The 23,358-nt window shown below is 36.0% G+C and overlaps 2 protein-coding genes across 16 annotated transcripts in view; both read left to right on the forward strand.

Moving 5' to 3' along the window:
• Nucleotides 1-15,497, forward strand: part of LOC129243044 (calcium-binding mitochondrial carrier protein SCaMC-2) — a 30,692-nt gene extending 15,195 nt beyond the window's left edge. For 13 of the 14 annotated variants that reach the window (XM_054880112.1, XM_054880106.1, XM_054880110.1 and 10 more), the window contains 3 exons: nucleotides 13,051-13,209; nucleotides 13,299-13,866; nucleotides 13,942-15,497. In XM_054880112.1, the coding sequence (XP_054736087.1) occupies nucleotides 13,051-13,209; nucleotides 13,299-13,866; nucleotides 13,942-14,168 (954 nt within the window). In that variant the 3' untranslated portion in view covers nucleotides 14,169-15,497. Of the gene's footprint in view, nucleotides 1-266; nucleotides 811-13,050; nucleotides 13,210-13,298; nucleotides 13,867-13,941 lie in introns of those variants that run through there. The other variant, XM_054880115.1, reaches the window with a different exon arrangement.
• Nucleotides 15,498-17,154: 1,657 nt separating this feature from the next.
• LOC129242498 (SET and MYND domain-containing protein 4) lies at nucleotides 17,155-22,320 on the forward strand. 2 transcript variants are annotated; one of them, XM_054879168.1, is made up of 5 exons: nucleotides 17,155-17,694; nucleotides 17,795-17,965; nucleotides 18,077-18,416; nucleotides 20,514-20,635; nucleotides 21,243-22,320. In XM_054879168.1, the coding sequence occupies exons 1-5, from the start codon at nucleotides 17,334-17,336 to the stop codon at nucleotides 22,184-22,186; spliced, it is 1,938 nt and encodes a 645-aa protein (XP_054735143.1). In that variant the 5' UTR covers nucleotides 17,155-17,333; the 3' UTR covers nucleotides 22,187-22,320. The 2 variants fall into 2 exon arrangements, with proteins under 2 accessions (XP_054735143.1, XP_054735142.1); XM_054879167.1 differs by having other exon boundaries at nucleotides 17,156-17,694; nucleotides 17,783-17,965.
• Nucleotides 22,321-23,358: the final 1,038 nt, after the last annotated feature.

Here is a 23,358-nt window from a genome sequence, read left to right on the forward strand (position 1 = left end):
ACGCTGCGCTCGGGAAGGCTCATTACTTTTCAATCAAACCCTGCAAAGCATGAAAGTTCATGTTGGCTCTATTTAGTTGTCCGCCCCCTGTGTGCATGTGTAGCAGGTATAGAAATTTTACATGAGCGTCTTTGATCGTCAGACGCTGTACTTTGTACTCAGCAAGTGGCGTTACCTGCTTGTGTATTGGTGAGATGGAAAAGATAATAATACTTGGTGCTTGAATTGCAGCATTGCAGCGAGCTCAGTCTCATTTTGTTATGCTGAAGTAAAAGACGTGTTTCGAAGTCAACTAGCGATTGCATGATTATGTAATAAAACGAAAAAAATCGTGTTCGAAACGTTTGTTTATTTTTCGGGCATTTCACTTCTTATTCGAAAAGGAAGCATTAGCAGTGAAATAAAGGGGGTGTAATCTTCCATAATTTACTAAATTGTGTGCGTGCTGATATGATGAGGACAAACCCAAAACAAAAAGAAACAAATAAAGTGATAAGGTAAACGAATGAGTGCAAACAGCAACAGAAGTGCATTATAAAGCTAAATAGTACATTCAAACGGAAGAAAAAGTGCATTGGTGACCACAGTGCAGTAATCTCTTATGACAAATTAAAACGGTTTTTGCAAAAGTAAGCCAAGAAAGTTGCAAGCTGTGAGTTTTGTGAAACCCTTTTAATTCATTAAATAACGGAAATGCTGCGCGGCAATAACAACTGGCCTTCTGACCACCATAATTATCCTTGCCAAATTGCCATCGATGGTGATGTCTTGAAAGATTTTTTTATAATCTTTCGTGACGTTATGACACGGGTACGTAAACATATGAGAACACTCTAAAGCTTTATCAGAAAGGACGGAAATGACAAGGCACATTGAACAGTTAGTATCAGTGGATCAGCTGATTTGATTTTTCTATTTATTTCTTCTCTAATTCTTTAAATTTTGTTTAAATTACTTTGCACTGTCAAGCATTGTTTATTGGTTTCGAAATTTTGAGGGCTAAAAGCAAAAACAAACACACTGCTCTTGTTGTTTTTAATCTACTACTACTATCTGTTCACTGTGCTTTGCGAAATTACTAATTTTGTTCTTGCTTGCCAACGATATTTTGGTCGAGATAAAAACAAAATAATTTATCCGACAATGAATAGCTTGAAAAGCAACCCCGTTGACATTCATACATACATATGAATCATACTTCAATAATAAAAAGTTAAGTTACTGATGGCAACGGAGTTTTGGAATTCCCTTAAAAAGGGTTGTCACTTCTTTGCCTGAGGGAAATTATTAAATCTGTAAATAAATAGTTTTTTTCTCAAAAACGCGTGTTTGTGGTCGATACTTTGTTCGAAAATAAACGACCCCAAATGCATTTTTTTCGCGATTGTTGTGAAATTTTCGCTGAGAACGTCAACAAAATCAGCTGCTCGATTTTTATTAAATTAACCACACCACATTTTAAGAAACAGCCCCAAACCAAAAGAAACCCGCTTCCATGCTTTACCGTTGATTGTACGCACTTTGCACCACACCCGTTTAATTTTTTTGAGTTCCTCAGCTCGAATTTACTTCGTCCCAAAATGCGTTGGGTATGTTTAAGTACTGTTTCGCAAATTTAAGTATTTTTTCTTATATGCAATGAAAATCAGAGGTAGTTTTTTGCAACATCGTTTTTTAAAACAAAAGTTCATAGTTTTCTTGCCAAGTCCAAACTTTCGATCGACTCCCTTGATGAAATTTCAGGGTTTTCTGCAACTTTTCTTTTGATGAGGCTCTCAACATGTATCGAAATTTTTGGTTCTGGATCTCCTCCGTACTGCGTCCTGCATGTTTTCCTTTTCTTGGAGTTTTCGAAACTGTTCCTTGCCCCTCCAATCGAAATGAAATATTTTTCAGATATTTTGCAAAAATTTCACTCTTCTTCCTATCTTCTATTTCATATTTCTTAATCTTGTTAGAAATCACCACAAACTAAAATTGCACTTTCATATGACGCGCGCGATTAGCTAACCTGCACAGACTAATCACTTCCCATCCACTAAATATTTTTGCAATTGTAGATTCACAAGTAATTCACGACAAATAAATAAATGATCCCAAGTCAATAATGATAGAATGCGAAATTTTGAAGGTGTCACTTTCTGTATTCTCTACATCGTGTTTTTAACTCACGTGCAATTACAGAAGTAAAATACGTGCACTTGCTCGTGTAGGTGTTCCGACACTGCACTTGCTTGACTATGGAGACCTGGAAATAAAAACCTTTAAAACCAACTTATTTACAAATATCTGAACAGGGTTTCCTAATTGGAGGGTATGTTAGGTGACAGCGACTGTATATGCAAAAATGCTGCTCTAAAAATCTATAAATGAAAAGGTTTAATAAGAATATTTACAAGCGTCTGATAGGGACGTAATTGTATGAACATTCACAAACTGGCGGCTCTCTGCAGCAGAAATGCTTTAAATTATCTGTTATCAGTGGAAATAAGACACAATCCACCTACATAAATAATGGCGACGTTATTAATTTGCAAAATAATCGTTTTTATTTTAGTACTCGAACAACAAATAGCAAAGCCTCAAAATGGAAACAGTGTTGCCGACCATATAATTTGCATCAGAAGTTTAAGTTTTACTAGAATTTAAAAGTTTTTCTTTATAAATCATGCATGAGCAGCAACGTGTAAAAACGCAATTACTTTAATTTTTTTTATAACAAATATATGACTAAAAATAATTTGTATAAACTTAGTTATAGAATTTGACACTATTAAAAGTAATGTGATATATTAAATCAATGGAATAAGTATGCCAATGTAAAAATTGAATTTACCCAAAGTGAAACAATTGCGAACCTACATAACGAGAGCTTTCGAGTGTGAAGCATCCATAACCGTTCAGTGTCGGAAGCATCCATATCCTCACATTGCAAAAAAAGGGTAAATATTTCCTAGACGGTACTTTTTATTGTCATCTTTGGCATTTGTCAAGTGGATATAGGTACAATTTTATACGGTAGAACAACACGTTAAAATTATTTAAACTTAATATGAAAATGACCAATCTTTAAGAACAACATAACACGAAATTCGCTATTTTTTTTGGTTGAAATGATCGTTCGAGTGAGTCAACAATTCAAATGTCGATGATAGAAAAAAAACTGGCACAGCAAAAGCTGGACGTTCTGTTAAAAATGTTGCCGTTGCAGCGTGAAGTTGTGCTGAACAACCTCTCGACATGCTAAACAATTAAGCCTTCGTGAACCGACTGTAGACGTGCTCAAGATGGGCATTTAAATGATGCCATTTTTCACATATAACTTTAGGAGCCGTAATTAATTAATTAGAAAGACCCTTTATTTACCTAAAACATATGTATATATGTGCATGCAGGGCATTTAATATGTACTTAACATCAATAAGCTGATTACTTTATATTTACTGATAAGCTTTAAATGTGTGACAACATTTTCTCTTTAGAATTAATTTTCGTGCTCTTTTGTGCACATTTTTCGTTGTTTTTTATAACTTTGTGATATTCGCCCATTGAAGCTCTCGACGATTTAATTCACTGTAATTAAACGAGCTACTGGACGTTACTAGAACACAGCGGATTCTAATCCAGCCAATGTATCGCTCCAGCAGCATTTATGGGTTTTTTTTCGTGCTTTTACAAAATTTAGTATTCAGACTCATATTTGCAGGAGCACATGTAAAGAATCGAAAAAGGGAGAATTTCTGATGGAATGATTGAGACCAAGGCGAATTCATACAAGGTGACTTAGGTAGAGTAACATTTGTAAACAAATAAACAAAACCGTATTCGAATAGGCATGCGTTAGTAGCGAGTGGCAAGTAGATAAAGCAACTGGCATAAATTAACATATGTTGGCAGCACTGGAAAATAGCTACCAAAAATGGCATTTGCTTGGAAGCACTTAATGACTTCGTTGTTGCTTTCACGTGCAAATTCTTTGTAAGCGAGCAGAGAGATGTCGAATCGAAGACGGCTCATGGCAAAAATAAGCAGGGCACTTTGGCATCGAAACCATCAAATCTCAAAAGGAAACCAAATCAGTCATCAATATGCTACTCTCCCATATCTTTCATATAAGCTTGTTATCAGTTTTTAGGTTTCCATTTAACCTTAGAAAGGTAATCTATGTCACTAAGACGCTAAAGCTGGCCACAAACAGGGCACAATTCCCACCGATTTGTTGCAGTTTGGAGAAAATCGAGAATATCCGTCGTGTATGGCGAAATGCCTTTTTTTCTTAATGGTCATGTAAATAATTGCAAGAGCAATCGCATCATCCGCTTTTTTGATTTGCATGTTAACAGAACGACGATCGCAACGAAATGATGGTTATGACATGCCATAATTCCGTAGTCATAACCACAACATCAAAATGCACACATAAATATCGTTATGGTTAATACTATGGTTGAAGATATGGCGTGATGGTTATGGCACCTCTACTTTGGGCTTAACACAAATAGACATATTGCTTTCTCTTTTCATTTAGCAAGCGAATGAACTTTTTGCTTCACAGCCAACTCAGTCAACGATCAAATATATCTTACAGGCTAATTGTCTATCTCGAAAGGAACCTTCGTACCAGACAAGTCATTCCATTATACTACTGTATAATTCGATATCGTCTAGCAGCACGTTAAGTAATTATCTAAATTCAGATTTGCTAATATGAATGCGAAGAAAAAAAGGAAGATTATCGTTAGAAAATTGCAGGTGATTGTAAAAAAGCTAAGTTTAAGTTAACTGAAAATATCATCTACTTTGTGAAAATATAATTTTTTTTTTGCTTTGAGCGATTAAAAAATTACAAACTTCAATTTTTCTTCTTGCCTGGTCGAATATTTTATTAAAATTAGGATGAAAATATATTTGTTTTAGTATTCAGGATTTCGGAAAAATGCATAGCAAAACGTTATAATAAATTTCTTCGTAACTAAAGAGTTTATTTGCATTTAAGGGGGGTAGTTGCTGTTATAATTAAAGCAAGCATTATGACCTGTCCAACATGGTCTTACAGTTTGTGTTATTTTGTCCAGCAAATAATGTAGTCCTCTGTTCCCTTTAATATTATATAGAGCGAAACATATTTTGGAAAACACCGAGGCACCGTTCGAACACGTCACGTCCTTCGGTATGTTTGGTATTGTAGCACCGCTGTCATAGGATGCGCTTGAACGGTATTCAGCTACAAAACCGTAAACGAGTTGAAAAGATGGAATATGGGTACTTCTTTATGATGGAGACATGTGCACTTTCCTGCAACGCAACGCTTATTCTTTGGCAATGAACCTAAAAAATTATATTTACACTTGTGCTTACATAAATATCTCACTTTATCTTTACAATACTCGGAATGTTTTTATAAAAATATAGTTCATTGTATAAAAGAAAGGCTCATTAAGCAAAGTTCCAAACTTTGTACGAAAACTATAACAATTTAACAAATTTCATCAAAATTTTCAACTTTTTAATCAAATTCTCTAGAAAACTCCTTGGCTTGCAGTTTTATAATCCATTCAATTTTAGTATAATGAAGTGTATGTTTGAAGTCGCACAAAAATAGCGTTGATTTTTGACAATTTTTGTCATACGATGTTGAGAATTTTCTTCCATATAAAATACTTCCGAAAATGTGCTCGCAACCTTCTCTTCCGCATTCTCATGTCTCTAACGTCAGATCCATTAAAACAATACCCGCCTAAATTGTTCTTCTTTATTTTTTTGTTATTTCAAATGTAACTTCTTTTAATCACTTCAAACCCATTTACTAGAAAATCCGTTCAAATAAATATAAAATATTGGAACTATAACGGAAATCATTTCAAAAACTTGTCCAGCAACATCTTTCATAAGCGTCATGTGGTCAACTTTCTAGGTTAAGGTGCAAATTTCCTAAGTAGTTCTGAGAATCTTTACCATTTAATTTTAATTACACACAGAAGCTCATATTTATTAATATTCGTGCGTGAATGTTTACACATGTCATATTTCAACCGAGCGGACATGACAACAAAGGCGACTTATTTAAAATTCGAGTATGCACTTGTTTTTCGTTTGATTGCTATTTAAACGCCCCGCTAGTTTAATCGTCAAGCAAGAGCTTTTAAAGGCAAATGTTAGATGAGGGGGTACGCCGTAATTGTAAGCAGGCGTACGATATTTGTATACAAATGTGCATACAGCTGCGAAAACGAAAATAGCAGTACTAAAGAATATTGCTTAAAAAAATTCGAATCTATGATATGGAAAGTTTTTAGTATTATTTTGAAATATTATTCTAGTCTATAACTAACACATTTTAAATTAATTATTTAACGAAAAACAAAACCTTTTATAACAAAACACGTGAAATAATATAGCAATGGTCATAAAGTAACGCATTCTGACCAAGTTTAGTGAACTACATTGACAAAGTTTGCAGATACAAAGTTGAAACTAATATTTAGTTGAATTTCCCAAAGGCAACACAAAGACGGGGCATTGAGTCCGCCAATTGCTCGCATCGCTCTTTCGGAATATTCAACAATTTCCCAAAGTTACTTGGTTTGGCTTGTGTACAGCTCTTTTTAAGTCCCTCACAATTTTTTTTTGGAATTTAGGTCGTATGACTGAGCTGGCCACCCCACAACCTCCATTTTATTTGCTTTAAACTAATCATTGGCCTTCCGACTTGTGTGTTCAGGATCATTATCTTACTGGTAGACCCATTTCATTGGCATTTCCTCTCTGCAATCGGGCAACATAACATTCTGCATTATTTTCATATATATATAGGTGCCCATTGTGCCATCAATTTTGTGTATGGGGCCTGCTGCGTAATATGAGGAACATCCCCATACCATTATTATTATTATTATTATTTTTTTTTTTCAATCCACAAAATATTACGCAACATGTCAGCTGGGATGTTTTCTTGTAGATTCCAAACGTTTTGTTTTTTTTTTTGGTATCAGGAGTGGCTTTATTCGTAGGCTGCTAATCGTAATTTTCTACGTACAGTCATGTCAGAAAAAAGTAAGTTCTCTTCTCTGATTTCATGGGATTCTCTTTGGAGCACCTTACAATTTTGCAATCGTCTTGCAGGGAAATTATTCGTTTTCCTCCTCTTTTACCGGCTTTTCCACAATATTGATTGCATGAGAAATAATTTTTGCTGAACATGAAAGAATAGTTGGTATTTCTGTGTAAGATCTTCCACCTGCTTTCGTTATTCTGTGGTGCAGTGTTTCGCTCGACCCACTAAAGTCAAAACATAAGAAATACATATATGCATAGAACTCACTAAACTTTCGTTTAAATTTTTCAAATTTCATGTATAGTCCCTGTATAACCTTCAAAAATTGAAAGCACTGCCATTTCCATCTTGCACTTAAAAACGTAACGACGCCAATAAAGAACCGTGAAATCCCTTAACCCTTCGTAGATATTTGATATTAAAATTCTTTTGTATGCTTCATAGGACAAAAGGACTTCAAACTAATTGTTTAAGGGTACCGCTATTTTCATGTTCACAGCTGTATATATGAGTGTGTATGAATATGCAAACAAACAACCTCAGTACACTTAGCGAAAAATATGCCTGGAAAAGCAACAACAAATTAAGGAAGTTTGCCTACTTACTACTGGCTTAGGTCAGTACATCCAAGTGCAATGTGACCATACAATGGTAACTGATATTTCATTTTTTAATTCATGAGGCATTTGGTGACTCACAAAAATAGTCTAATACATACATATGTATGTATATAGTATGCATACATATATTATATATTATGTAGGTATACGAATATGTAGGCCGCCGTAGCCGAGTGGGTTGGTGCGTGATACCACTCGGAATTCACAGAGCGAACGTTGGTTCGAATCTCGGTGAAACACCAAAATTAAGAAAAACATTTTTCCAATAGCGGCCGCCCCTCGGCAGGCAATGGCAAACCTCCGAGCGTGTTTTTGCCATAAAAAAGCTCCTCATAAAAATATCTGCCGTTCGGAATCGGCTTGAAACTGTAGGTCCCTCCATTTGTGGTATAACATCAAGACGCACGCCACAAATAGGAGGAGGTGCTCGGCCGAACACCCAAAAAAAGGGTGTACGCGCCAATCATATATATATATATATATATACGAATATGTATGCACAAATATCTTATTGTTTCATTGGCAAGTGGCAAGTCGTTGAATGGCTGGCAAATCCGAAGCAGCTTATATTCGTATCACAGTTTGATTTAAATCAATTCCGGTCAAAGCTGGAAATATGTAGTAAAAAGTTACTTCAGAATTCTGTCGGACGGCAACATGGAATCTATTTTTCGCTTTGATAAGACATGATGACGATACAGTAAACAATTATTTTGCACATTTATTTTGACATTAACTTTTTATTGCGTAAATACGATTAAAGAATTCGAATAATAAATAAAATAAAAAAGGGCTTCTAAATAAATACCAGACATGCCTTTCAATTATCTACTGCGAAAAATGCTTTTCGGTTTTTTACTAATTCTAAATACAATTCATTGTAAGTCTTGAGACGAGTTAATTGGCTGGCTCGTGTGTTGCCATGTATTGTACTTATGTGTGAAAATTTATATACAGACATATTTACTAAATTATCCGCCATTCTAGAGAAAATATTCATTCAAATAAATGAATAAACACATACATAAGTACATACACCCGTAAATACATATTTATAATAAAAATTGGCGCATATACATATTTTTATGTATTATTAATTAACACCTCGTGCCTGCGAAGATTTACGTATACGCTTAGGTTGATTTGTAAGAGCAAATTAATTATATCGTCCCCTTAGTATAACAATAGCCTATGTGCTCATAGGCTATTATTTTTTTATTGAATTTTTTGATTCTCCATCGTCGATTTTATATGTGATCAAAATTTTGTCAAATTCTAGTTCCACAAAGTGGGTCAAAACGTCAGTCAAAAAATAATAAATATTTACAGACATAACGAGATTTGAGTGAGAGCTACTTTCGACAAAAAGTTTAAATTCATTTTCTCAAAACATCAAAAAATGTATAGGCTATTTTAATACTAAGGGGACGATATGTAACTCATGATTCAATTATTAAAGGTTTGCTCACTTGTGACATTAGAATTTTGACACTCCCTTACAAAAGGTCGCATTTAAGAAGGGCGTAGAAAGTGGAAAAATTAAATACCTTTTTGATAAAAATGGTAGCAAAAAACGCTTTCTTTTTACTTAAATTATAACTGGTACAAACAGAAATTGCCAGGAATGATATTAAAAAAAATGTTATTAAGTTAAACCCAGACTGATATTTTGTGAATTAAATTAAATAAAATTTTAAATTGAAAACTGATCACGAAGTTGGAAAGTTTTACCAATATGAAGCTATTATATTACCTAAGCAGTATGGCCTTAATGAATTCCATGCGCTTTGCTTTACTATGCTATGCCCACGTAAGTTTGGAGTTTTGACCACCAAGTCGCGATTATTCATTCCTAACAACTTGACAAACTAGCACGGGCATGAAACACCAAATGATAGAAAATGTTGTTTGTAATAGCAGAGGCTCCTCGACAGGCAATGGCACACCTCCGAGTGTATTTCTGCCATGAAAAACTCCTCATAAAAAGCCATCTGCCATCAGGAGGCTATGTTAGTTCCATATTGCTAAATGAGCTCTTGTTGGTAACTTATGTATCTTTGAAGTAACGTAGTAAGTACTTCCCCCACCTGTATTTGAAAGGCATTGGACTCAAATGGTCAAAACGTCCATCTTTCACGTTCATTGTCCCAAAAAGATGCTTTGTGATATCCTGATTTAAGCTGTATGTCAGTATGTTTTCCATATCGTCTTGGTTATTCACATACCGAGCAAGTGCGTATACACCCTTTTGAAACCGAAATGTTTTTCCTACAAATTTTACATTTCTTCCACTTTTGCTAAACATTTCTAGAGTTAACAACCCAGTGACTTTCTAAGGGAGCCGATTTGTCAAGAGGGAATGAGAAAGCTGCTTACTGAGCAAACCTTTTATTATTGAATCATGTATGTAACTTATCCTATAATATCCCTACAGAGAAGTCCACTAGTATTGAAGTGGTGAAAAGAATCAAAACTGTGCCCTATTGTTGTTGTTGTTGTTGTTATAGTACAGGGGGCCATATAGCGTTTGCTTTTTGAACCACCTATTTTTTTGAGAATGGTTACACAAATGACATGTCAAATGTGTTCATAATTTACTTAAAGGTTTGACATTTACGAAAGTGGTGAGTCTTCTTCTTTTCTGATTTTCACATCGGTGGCTACGTCAATAAGCAAAATTGTCGGATTTGGGGCTCAGAAAATCCACAAGTTACTGTAGAGAAGCAAATGCATCCACAACGAGTCACTGTTTGGTGCGTTTTTGAGTCTGGCGGCATCATTGGGCCATTTTTTTTCGAAAATGAGCGAGGAGCCGCGGTTACAGTAAATGGCGCGCGTTACCGTGACATGCTCAACGAGTTGTTTCCAAAAATTTAAGAGGATGACATGGACGACACTTGGTTTCAACAGGACGGTGCAACTTGTCACACTGCCAAAGTTACATTCGAACTTTTGGCTACCGTTTTTGAATTCCAATATCAATTGGCCGCCTCGGAGCTGTGATTTAAGCCCGTTGGACTATTTTTTGTGGGGAGCCGTTAAGGACAAATGCTATGCGAACCATCCAGAGATGATTGATGCTTTAAAACACGAAATCGAAGTTGCCATTCATGAAATTGGAGCCCAAACAATTGAAAATGTGCTTACAAATTGGGTTGATCGAATGGCCTACTGTAAAGCCAGTCGTGGCAGTCATTTGAACGATATTATTTTTCATTCATAAATGACAATGTTCAATCTTGAAAATAATAAAAAAAGTTTGAAAAAATATAGCCGATTCAAAAAGCAAATTTTACATGGCCCACCCTATAGTTCATCCAGGTCTAGTCGCCGATCATCATCGTCTAGCTCATCTACCGGTAGTCCCAGGACACATGCTATTTCGATGGGTTGGGTCCAGAGGGCGAGGGGTGTTAGGTGAGTGGATTTAAGAGGGCATGCAAACAGGTGGTTAGTATCGTCGGTGTCAACACGCAGGAGAAAATTTTCCTATTTCCCAGAAGGTATCCAGCGGCCGCCGTAGCCGAATGGGTTGGTGCGTGAGTGCCATTCGAAATTGAGTGAGAACGTAGGTTCAAATCTGATACACCAAAATGAAGAAAAAGCGGTCGTCCCTCTGCCGTTCGGAGTCGACTTGAAACTGTAGGTCCCTCCATTTGTGGAACAACATCAAGACGCACGCCACGAATAGGTGGAGGAGCTCGGCCAAACACCCAAAAAAAGGTGTACTCACCAATTATATGTATATATAATATATATTGAAGAAACTGTTGATGTAATTTGTTTTTTCGGAATTCATATTTATTCACAAATTTATAAAAATTAATTTATTTCACTTTTATAACAAGAAAAAAGAAGCGGTTTGACAAAAGTCTACATAAATCCATCTGCTTTGGTTTCCACTCAAGCAAAGCACACATTGGAAAAATAGCTGTACCGTTATTCGAAAATTTCAGTTGATAAATCGTCGTTCCTATTACATACTCTGATTTAAAAAAAACAACCGTTGCCTTCGGTTTGAGTTTGCAAGATCACATATTGGCAAGGGCACGGATTTCTGATCTAAAGTTTTATTTACTGACGAATCGAAGTTCAATAAATATGAAAGTCATGGCCGGGGTAAAATATGAAGGAGAAGAAATGCAGATACTGAGAAGAAAAATTTGATACCTCCTGTCCAGCGTAATGGTTTGAGGAGCTATAGCTGAATGGAAAGATGACCTTTATTGAAAATACTTAGGACCTCAGCAAGCCATCATTAGAATGCTTGGCAAGGTTGGGTTTTCCAACAAGGCAACGACCCTAAGCATACTGTATTAATTGGCAAAGAGTGGCTCTACGCACCCAGGCAACGAAATACACCGCCGCAGAGTCCGGATTTAAATCCGATAGAGCATGTTTGTAACTGACTAAGTATAGTAAGTGACTTCGATAAAGACAGAATTTATGGATACTAGTATTGCTGCCTTTAAGCAGTGATGGATAACGGTGGTGGACCTACTAAATACTAGAAGAGCTTTTTGTACATTTCTGGATAAGGATGAATCCAAAGCAACTACATCAACAGTTTCCACCTTCTGGGAAATAAGAAATTATTCTTATGCTGCGGGTGTAGACTTAAGTCCGTCACTGTATATTGAGCATATCGGAGGTCCAATCAGGATATCCAGACCGTAATTGAGCCAAACCTACGCGGGTCTTACGAGGCGGGTAATGGGCGATGAGTGGGCTTCGATGACATATAGAAATTATGTGCCTCTTCTGACGAAACTGTGTCCAACTCGCGCTGTTGCCGATAATGGACCAATGGACCCAGATTATTTTTGAATTTTTTGTTATGTTATAACTCAAAATTGACGCTTCTAACTTTAAAATTCGAAAATTACATTATTGTTGCTCGAGGCAACATGCAGTATGCTGTAGGAATCAAATTATGAAATCACAACCGTAATATGAAGGACACGCAAAGTGATTCTCAAACAGAAATTTGTTTCACTGGTTCAGATTTTCCTGCAGGGATTTGGTAATGCACAGCTTACATAGCGTGTTAAAATTATTTCGATACATATATATATTTTTTTTTTTTTTTTCAAGTGCAAATATACCCATGGTCACACATTATCTATGTCCGCGTGCGTATTTACCGCCACTGTTGTCGAGTGCAATTGCTCGTGTCTACCAAATTATAGAAACAGTTTTGCATATAACGAAAAAGCTTCTCATTAACAAAGGATGCGACCATTACACACTCTCGTATATAGACATACACACTAATCATAGTATAGTACATACACCTGCTACTACTACTTATAGCCGAAATGTACGAATGTATGTACATACATATAAATAATTTGCGTCTCTTAATTTTATTTGCAGTACCTTGACATTGGTGAAGATTTAAATGTACCTGACGATTTCACGCAAAGTGAAATGCAAACCGGCATGTGGTGGCGTCACTTGGCTGCCGGGGGTGTTGCGGGTGCAGTGTCGCGCACATGCACAGCTCCATTAGATAGAATAAAAGTGTTCTTGCAGGTAAGCCTTTGTTTATCTACTTCATCATCCAAGTGAATGTCGGTGAATTAATTTTAATATTGTAATATTCCTAAATTTTCCGCAAACAGGTTCAAACACATAAAACCGGAATCTCTGATAGTTTAAAGTACATGCTGCATGAAGGAGGCACCCGCAGTATGTGGCGTGGCAATGGCATTAACGTTTTAAAAATTGCCCCCGAGAGTGCGATTAAGTTTGCAGCCTATGAGAAAATTAAGCGCCTAATCCGGGGCGACGAAAAGCGCCAGATGACGATCGGGGAACGCTTCATGGCGGGTGCAGCGGCGGGTGGTATTTCACAAACTGCCATATATCCAATGGAAGTATTAAAAACCCGTCTAGCATTGCGTAAAACCGGCCAGTATACCGGTATTGTGGACGCTGCGAAGAAAATCTATTTACAAGAGGGTGTACGAAGCTTTTATCGTGGTTACATTCCGAATATGTTGGGCATTATTCCTTATGCAGGCATTGATCTGGCAGTATACGAAACTTTGAAAAAAAAGTATTTGAGCAGCCACAATACGGAACAACCAAGCTTTCTGGTGCTGTTGGCTTGCGGCAGTGCATCCAGCACGTTGGGACAAGTGTGCTCCTACCCATTGGCGCTAGTACGAACACGACTTCAAGCTCAAGGCAAGAAAAACATTTATTTGTTTAGTCAATTTATTTTTGCTTTGCAAATGATTGAAACCATATTATCTGTTACAGTTGTCACGAAAAATATGCAACCAGCTCTGGGAATACCACTAAAGCAAAGGAGTTCAATCAACGATGACAACATGTTCGGTGTGTTTCGTAAGATTATACACAATGAAGGCGTATTTGGCTTGTACCGCGGCATTACACCAAATTTTATAAAAGTGCTACCCGCAGTGTCCATAAGCTATGTGGTGTACGAATATTCAAGCCGTGCTTTAGGTGTGAATATGACGTGATCCCTCTACCTTAAGATCAGTGTAAAGATTTTAGTGGTATTATATATCGCCGGCTCAGAAGCCTTTGTGAATGCTCTAGCACTCTATTGTACTGTTGTATTTTTACTCCCAGTCTCTGCCTATAATTAAATGCTACATTTGTATATTTCATTTTTTCTGATAGTAATATTGTAGTGATAATTTAGCAAAGATGCTCCGCGTGATACTAATTGCTAATTAATAAACAAATTGCGAAAAGAAAAAATGAGGGAAAAAATGAAACAATGAAAAAAGAATGAGAGTCGTTGACTTAAATATAATATATAATTTAGTTTATATAAACCTAATGTAATATAATAATAGATCATAGATTATATACATATGTAATGCTAAATATTTATTTCTATCCTATTTTTTACAAAAACGAATATATGCAAACAGAACACAATGAACAGATGTATGTACATTCTAGATTTTAATTTATTATTTATTTAAATTAAAATTGGCGCATATAAGTGAAAATGTTTAGGTATATTTGTACGCAGTATGTATGTTATTATGTAATCCTTTTTAAATAAAGAACACCAAAAGAGAATGCAGTTCTTTTTCGTAAGGTATTTTATGATTGGCAAAAATAACTAACAAAGCAACATTTTCAGACGATTGATCCATTTTTACATACACATCCTATATATATATATGATATACATATACAACTACTAACAACTTTAGGCTAAGTGGATGGCTGCAGAGAGCAGCTCCCATTTGGGCTGATTCATGTATATTAAAATCTTTAAGGTAGTTGAATTTAATAACTTATTTAGCATTGCTATGGAAAAAATATACATACTTTTGAGGCTGCAGTTATAAAACATCGCAATAAGTCTAACTTCTTAATATAAAGAACTGAAAAGATGTATAAGTTTAAGAAATCACTTCAATCAAAACTAAAACAAGCATACATACATACATACATAGTTATAATAGCAAACAAATGACGAGATTATTGTAGAATATTTTTTATGGTAAATTATCATAGAGGATTTCACAAATCGGTAAAATTTATTATCATATGGAATGTAGATAAAAGTTACAACAATTACCAATTCAATGTGTCTAAACATATTTTTATATCTAGCCTTTGATTATGCCAAACTGCATTTGTATTTATTGATTTCATATATCATATCTTAATACTACTGTGCAGGTGCGATTTCTAAATGAGAAGCTATCTTTTTAAATACCAATAGCGTAATTTTAAGCATGTTTTCTCTGTTTGACTTATTTGTTTGTGATTTACGCAGGACTCAACTTTCAAATAAATTAAAAGTTTAATTGTTTAAAAATAAACTCATTTCTTTAATTTTGGATTCCTCCCATTCTATTCTAGAAGAAATCTTACACGGTGGATAAGCTCCATTGCACATAAAATAAGGGCAGACATTTTTTTATTTATGTATATTTACACGCAGGGTTAAAAATCCAATAATAGAAAAAGTTGTTTCTATTTGCCAAAATTTAGAAACGTGGATGACTTCGTCGGACGAGCTCCAAAAAATATACCTCTCCAAAGCAAGATCAGAAAATCACTGATTTGTAACACAACCCAACTTATCGTGGCGTGAAGCTCAAGCAATTTTATGAAAAAGTGATGTTGCTGTATCCAAAGACACGATTCGAGGATGTTTACGTACAAAAAACCTCTCAAATTCCGGAGCAAATTGAAAAAGGACTTGCATAGGCTAAGGCAAAATCAGAACGGAATAGAGCAAACGTAATATTCACGGAGAAACCTTCCTTTTGTGCTTGTAGTTGAATACGTCGGTCCTGGTGTTTTGCTGATAATCGGCAACTTCAACGAACTGTTAAGCATTCAGTTAAGTCTCGTGACTGCTTCTCCGAAAAAGGATAGGATCGTTTATTTGTGTTTACCGCCAATTCGAATACAGCTTTGATGAATAAAATTTACCAAAAAGCATCATTGCTATCAGCTGCGAAGATGTTTGCAAGAATTAGGCAACCTTGGATTTTACAAGCGGACAACGATCCCAAGCATCGAAGCCGAAGGTGTGTAGAGTGAAAACAGCCAAATGAGATTGAATATTGGCCTTCATAGTCGCCTGATGCCAACCCTGTTGAAAATTTTTGGCAATAGTTGAAAAAAAACTCAAAGGAAAACAAATATGGACGCTTATCAAGACAAATTTGTCTGATTTTGAGCCGATTACCACCACTACTCGCATAGAAATTAACACAAAATATGGCTCGGGGCTGTTAGAATATAAATGGTCAAATAATTTCCAAATTATGACGGTCACACTTCCATTAGACAGACTGTACATACATACATATGTATATACAAAGGAAGAAAGGAATGCGATGCTGCAGGTCGCACGAGGGGCCAACTTTTACGACAACAGTTTTCAATATTCTGACCACACTTTGAAATAAATCTTAACTTTTTACGCTACCAATGCTTCCTTGACTAAAATAAAAAAATTTCTTTTACCAAAGCAAACGCAAGTTTCAGTAGTAGCAAACTTTTCCACATCAATTAAAAATAAGTGATAGGCGCCAGGCGATGTTCCATTATAAGAAATATTAATATTTTGGTTTCCTTTTCTTCCAGGTTATATCAGGCCCTTTTGGTGAATGAATTTCGAAATTCTCAAATTGAAATTTAATTGTAAAAAAACGTTATATTCGTAGGTGACACGGAACTTTAGTAGAATCTAAAAATGCAAGGCGCGAAGCTAAAAACATTTTATGTACACAATTTGGCAAAGCTTTTCATACCGGCCATACATAGTCGGGACCTTTCCTGCACATATATACGCAGCAAATTTAGTTAAATCTCAAATTATTTCGAAAATTTAGCAACATTTTCTCTTAAATTAGGATCTGTGAATAAATTAGGAGATCTTTCTATTCACAATTGATTTCGCCTACAATAATTTCAAACGCGAAGCACCGTACTTATTTTTAGATATTTACATAGACACGCAAGTGCATGCCTTTCCATGTCAGAAGTTGAGTAAGAAAACCAAAAGAAGCAGCTGTGAAGCTGACCTCTTACTAAATTTCTAATTTAGTCAATTTAGTTAAAATATTCGTCAGGGATTATATTCGCAATTCGAGAAGTGATTTAAATATCAATAATTGCACAAGTGTTGTCTACCTGAGGGCATGGATATCGCAGATACATCTTACCAACAGTTATGCAGTGCTCGCACTGTCCAGTCTGATCAGAAGGGTTTCTTCAACGAGTTCTTCTTAGAGGTGAAAGAAGGTTGTAGTGAAAAGTGGCTGAAGCATTATTTTAGCCAATTAAAGTCAAACGAGGCACGCATCCTATCGATCTTCAGCGATCGGGAGGTTTGTGATACGGTGCTGGGCGTGCTGGAAAATGTTGCACCCGTCTACAAGGGGAAAGATGGACTATTTTCGGTTCAAAGACGTGCTCAGGCTGATAAGTTCAACTTGTTGGGCGATTTCAAACAGGCTTTGATGCATTCTAATTTGGCCGTTATGCGTGCACCAGCCAAAGGTTAGCATGTGTTGAAATTATAGTGCATATGCATATGTGTATGTGTGTAGATGCTTATGCATGATTTGACTATTGTTTTGTATCATAGATGTTGATCTAGGTGTTGATGACGGGCTTAGTTTGCCTTTGGCTTATCGTTGCCGAGCCGCAGTTCTAATTAATTTGGGAGATGGTCAGGCTGCACTAAATGACCTCAAATTAGCTGCTTCCTATGGCCTGGAGTTGAAGGAGAACGTGGATTATTATATTAAAATGGCGAAAGCCTATGCTTGTAAGTGCCACAACTCCTCATCTTATGTCAAATCTAAAGAAGTGCCTTAATTAAGTAACTATAAACGCTTATTCCTTAAACTAAATTCTCATTAGTAATGTTGCCTTTCAGTAATCGGCGAATCGGCTCGATCCGAAATATCATTGAAGATTGCTGAGAAACTGTCGGGCAATAATATTTCCTTACGAGACTCTTTCGGAACCGAACTGTCACTCATAAAGCGGTGCGAAAAAAGCGATGTGTTCGCAACACCTACACTCGCTAATGGAGACAATCCCGCTTTGCGTGGTGCCTCTAATATGGTGAAGTTGGTGGAGACAAAGGAGAAAGGTCGTTTTATTGTAGCTGGAGATAATTTAAAAACGGGTGACGTTGTGTTGTACGAGAACCCAGTTGCCGCATGTTTGTCGCCATCTTTTTCTGGTAGTCATTGCCATCATTGCTTTCAGAGGTATGTACAACTTTTTGCTAGGCCAACAATACTGTTCTGTACGTTTGATTGTCAAAGCATAGTATTAGGAAACTAGAAAACAAATAGTGAATTCACCTTGCTTCATTCCGGGGTGATAGCCACATGGACACGGCGAAAGGAAAAAAAAACAAATCAGCTGATTTACCCACACCACTTTTAATAGATTCGCTTTGGCTATTTGAGCACACTTTAGCAAGTGGCATAGAAGCGATGATTTATGAGTAAATAAACAAACATTTGCGCCGTTAAATAGACATTTTTCATCACCTTGTCTAAATACATACAGTTTTCAAGAATATGTATTGACATACTAAAATATTCAAGTCATTGCATTTCTTTCACTAAAACCGTCGCTCCTTATTGAATTTGGAGATCCTTTCAAAATTATTTCATTAACTTACTTAGTTAGCAGTTACGCTAAACTTTTGGAGTCCATCAGTGCAAACAAAAACAAAGATGCAGAAACAAAACAAGTACTTCTCTCAGCTGTCAAGAAAGTGTTTTTACATATCTAAAATATTTTCGGCATCGTTTGCTAAAATGATTTGATATACCGTTATTTCACTAAGTTTTAACACATGCACTAGTCGTCAATCGGCCTTAAAATGATCGTAAGAGTGAATCGTTGAACAAAATATCAAATCGTACTTAAATTATAACGAGGGCAAAATGCGTGAAAAGCGGACATCGTTTGAGGTGACTCAGTCGGTCTACTATAATTTTACAATAGGAAAAAGTGTGCAACAGTTATCAGAAATGTTTTATTTAACCAGACAAACTACTTATAACATAATAAATTGTGGAAAAAATGAAAATAGGCTGCAGCCAAAAGCTACGAGTGGAGGACCACGGAAAATATCTGACCGCGCCGAACGTATTTTGTTGAGAAAAGTAGCTGCAAACTCGCAGATTACGACAAGAAATCGCGTTAGTGAGCTTAGAGATGAGTGTGGGGGCGAAGTTTACATGAAACAGTATGGCAAGTGTTGCAAAAGTACAATCAAAAGTGAAATTGAGTTGCTCGAGAGAAGCCTTTGGTGGAACCTACCTAGCTCAACCAGATAGCAACTGGGATGATATGATATGCTGATGCTCCCAATAGAGTGTGGAATATTATACCGATGGCAATGGTATGGCAAACTTTCGGTCATGGTGTGGGGATGCATATCCAGCAAGAGAGTGAGTGATTTGGTGTTTTATGAGGAAAATACAATCGAAGATTTGTCATTACTAATCAATAGAAAATTTGTGGGCATATTTAAAGAAAAAAGTTGCAAAAAACGCTCAAAAGGTCGAGCAGAGACCAAAAACATTATTTTCGAGAAATGGCACAGATACCCCAAAACTATGATGCTCAAATATGTATTCATGTTATGTGAAGCAAACCACAAGCTGTTATAGATGCTCGGAGTAGTCATACAAAGTACTAATTCACATTTCATTTTTTAAAACACATACTTAATTAAAGAATTTCTTAACAGCTGTGTTTCAAGTGTATATTCGTTTTGCTTTTTATTTTTGTGCTATTTTTAAAAGAAATAACTTTATTTTCCACTATTGGCTTATAACTTATCCCAAGGATGATATATTACCAGGTTTGACATTTAGCTATGGGGAATAAAATTGTGAGGGGAAATCTGGCTGACACGTCGCTTGCAGGATGATTTCAAACACATTCACACACTCTTCCAAACACATATTCACACACTGGTGCAATCAGTCGTTGTTCAGACGGCAACGAAGTGTCATTGGTTGATTTTTTTCGTATATCACCAACACAATCTCAGTTTTTTTTTTTGTAAACAAACGCCAAGTGACGTCAGCCAATCAGCTGAATCTGGCAAATTCGCTCAGGGCGGAATAACGGTATCCTAAAGAGCTCACCTTAAAATTTTTTCGCTATGCTGTCATCCTTGAATAGAACTGAATTTAAACGCGCCGGATTTCTATTTGTCCCAATTCTGATACGGTTTTAGATTGCCTGAACACACTGGTGTGAGGAGCCTCATCTTGTTCATATTAGTGAATATATTTTTGTATGTATTTACATTTTTTATATCTCGCATACATTTTCAGATTAACTATTCCAGTGCCATGTGTCCATTGCTCTGGGATTGCTTTCTGCTCAGCTCAGTGCATGGGAGAGGCATGTGACAGTTACCATCGTTTTGAGTGCCAGTTTATGGACCTTTTTATAGGTATGTTTTATGAAAAATGAATTCTATCTAAGTAAGATAAGTATGCAGCCTGTATTTTGTCCACAATGTCAATGGTTGTGAATCCTTCTTACTCCACTTGTACACGTACTTTCATCAATTATTTCTAATCTGTGAACTTTTAACAAAACGACGTGCAACATAGTTTAGGGACCGACAGACGCCTGCTCTCAAAATGAAAAATCCGCTCAGTTGAACGTAACTACTTATAACTACATAGATACATACGTACATATATTTATATCTTGTAAGTGCTCTGGACCTTAAAAAATTGCACAGCATTATAGGTATTGTGTAGATATGATATCAGTTTTGTAAAATCCATAATCACATTTGAACATATAAAGTTCGATTTCATCCAAATTCGGATACATCCACATGTACATATATGTACCTATGCATAAGTACTGCTGGTTCAAGTGGATTCTGAAACCATAACTCTGAATAAAAAATGGTAACCAGTTACTTTGTGCTGCACTGCGAGAGAACACTGTTTAGTATGTATGTCGAAATAAGTTGTTTTATCAAAAGTTCATATTCGAATTCATACTCGTACATAAATACATTTAACACTCGACTATTTTTAAAGGTTCTGGCATGTCGATACTTTGCTACTTGGCTTTACGAGTTTTTACACAAGCACCCAATGTAGAAAAAGCCCTTTGCGATGCCACGTCAATGTATGAGAATCTGTGTTCCCATATTGAGAGCCGACAAGCTGAAGACTACTTGCAACGTTCTTTGATGGCGGGCTTTTTACTTCGCTGCTTGCAGAAAGCTGAATACTTTGGGCGGCGTAAAAGCGAGGGTGTGAATCCAACAGCGGTAGAATTGAAGGTTGGCACAGCTCTGCTTGGACTGCTACAAGTCTTACAATATAATGCTCATGAAGTTTTTGAGACAAAAGTGACCGATGAACACCGCTTTGAAGGTTCTAAAGTGGTATATGTTGGCGCGGCAATCTATGCCACCGGTGCCTACTTCAATCATGAGTGTTGGCCAAGTGTTGCACGTTATTTCCTTGGGAAAAAATTGGTTTTGACTACCATTAAGCCGCATCAACCAAATGAAGTGATAGCTGAGAATTACGGTCCAATCTTCACTAAAACAAATTTAAAGGAGCGCCAACGTTCATTACGTGCGCGCTACTTGTTTGACTGCAAATGCATGGCCTGTCAAGAGAATTGGCCTACAATACACAAAATTGATAAGCAGGTCAGATTCAAATGCACGTCGGCGAATTGCATTAATGTTTTAAAGTTCCCAAAAGATATATCTAAGGACGTAAGGTGCCCACGTTGCCGAAAAAATATTTCACTGAAAGCCAGTGTAGCAAAGCTGATTCAAATAGAAGAGTTATATCGGAAAGCTGCGGAGTCTATGCACAATCAAAGGACACAGGAAGCAATTGAGCAATTTAAGGAAGGCATTGAAATGTTTTTTGAAATCGCGGTTTTACCTCACAAGGACACAATTATTGCACAACATTCACTAATTAAGTGCTTCGCTGATGGAGGCAATACATTTAAATGAGCGGTCAAGTGCATTTGCATAAATTAAAAAATATTTATACTTAGTATATGCTAACGTAGATCAAAATATATGTATCGGTGTATAACAGTAACAGTAAAATAAACTTTATTTCAAAGTAAGCCAGATTTCTAATGTTGGACCAAAAATAACAAAATTAAAAACTAATAAACTTTTTTGGCTTTTGAAATTAAAACTAAACAAAAATCAGCGTTTTGACTCAAAAAAACAAAAGCAGTAATAATTTGAGTCTTAAATTATGCGAATTAAATATGACGAAAGCTTAGATTTAAATTATTTTCAGTTATTAAACAATTTTTTTAACGTCTTAGGAAAGTTCCTTCAATATGAATTTTACGAAAAAATATTTACATATGATACATACATGTTTCGGAAGTTTTTTTAGCTGTATGAAAACTATCGATATCGATTCTACAACAGCTGAGGATGGCAAAGTGGTTTGACATTTCTGTTCAGTTAGGTGTGGTAAGTCAACATAAACCGTTTAAGATAATAGCAAGGTGGATTTATTAAGGTGACAGCATTCACCCAGCTGAACTTTTCACCGCAGGTATGGCTTACGTCAAAATGATATGCTTTGTTTGTATGTATTGGTATGTTTGCATTCGTATGTTTACATTTGCTTGCTGATTTTGACGTGATGGTTGAACCAAACGCAACAACAAATACATGTAGGGTTTTCTTATATGTGTTTGCTGTCACCTGTAATAAATTCGCCTTGGATAATAGCAACGCTTACCAATTGAGGAAATTTACTAAAAAAATTAATCTGTTCGCGTAGTTAATTTTACGTGCAGTTTATACGCTGGCCTCGTCGGGCCTTATTTCTTTCGAATGGCGAGCGCTTTAAAACCATACTGACTGAATTTTCGTTTCCAAAAATTAATCAGTTAAACATCGACGACATTTGGTTCCAACAAGATGGAACAACTTGCCATACAGCGCCTTAAACAATAAAACAAAATTTATTGCAAAATTCAAGCCACCATTGATGCCATACGGCCAAAATTGGACTAATCGAATGGGCCTTGTAAGTAGTAGCCGGATAACATATTCAAAAATTAAATGCCATGAAATTATCTTCTAGATTATAATAAGAAAACCAAAAAAAGAAAAAATAACTCTTCCGTTTTAAAAAGAATAACATATGTATG

This window comes from Anastrepha obliqua, chromosome 3 (genome assembly GCF_027943255.1).
Source record: "Anastrepha obliqua isolate idAnaObli1 chromosome 3, idAnaObli1_1.0, whole genome shotgun sequence".
Taxonomy (NCBI): Eukaryota; Metazoa; Arthropoda; class Insecta; order Diptera; family Tephritidae; genus Anastrepha; species Anastrepha obliqua.

What these genes read in the sequence shown, in the direction of transcription:
- LOC129242498 (XM_054879167.1), top strand. Translation starts at nt 17,334, where the DNA reads ATGGATATCGCAGATACATCTTACCAACAGTTATGCAGTGCTCGCACT. An exon ending in AATGGCGAAAGCCTATGCTT is followed by an intron (nt 17,966 to 18,076) that starts GTAAGTGCCACA and finishes GTTGCCTTTCAG; the next exon opens with TAATCGGCGAATCGGCTCGA. An exon ending in GTTTATGGACCTTTTTATAG is followed by an intron (nt 20,636 to 21,242) that starts GTATGTTTTATG and finishes CTATTTTTAAAG; the next exon opens with GTTCTGGCATGTCGATACTT.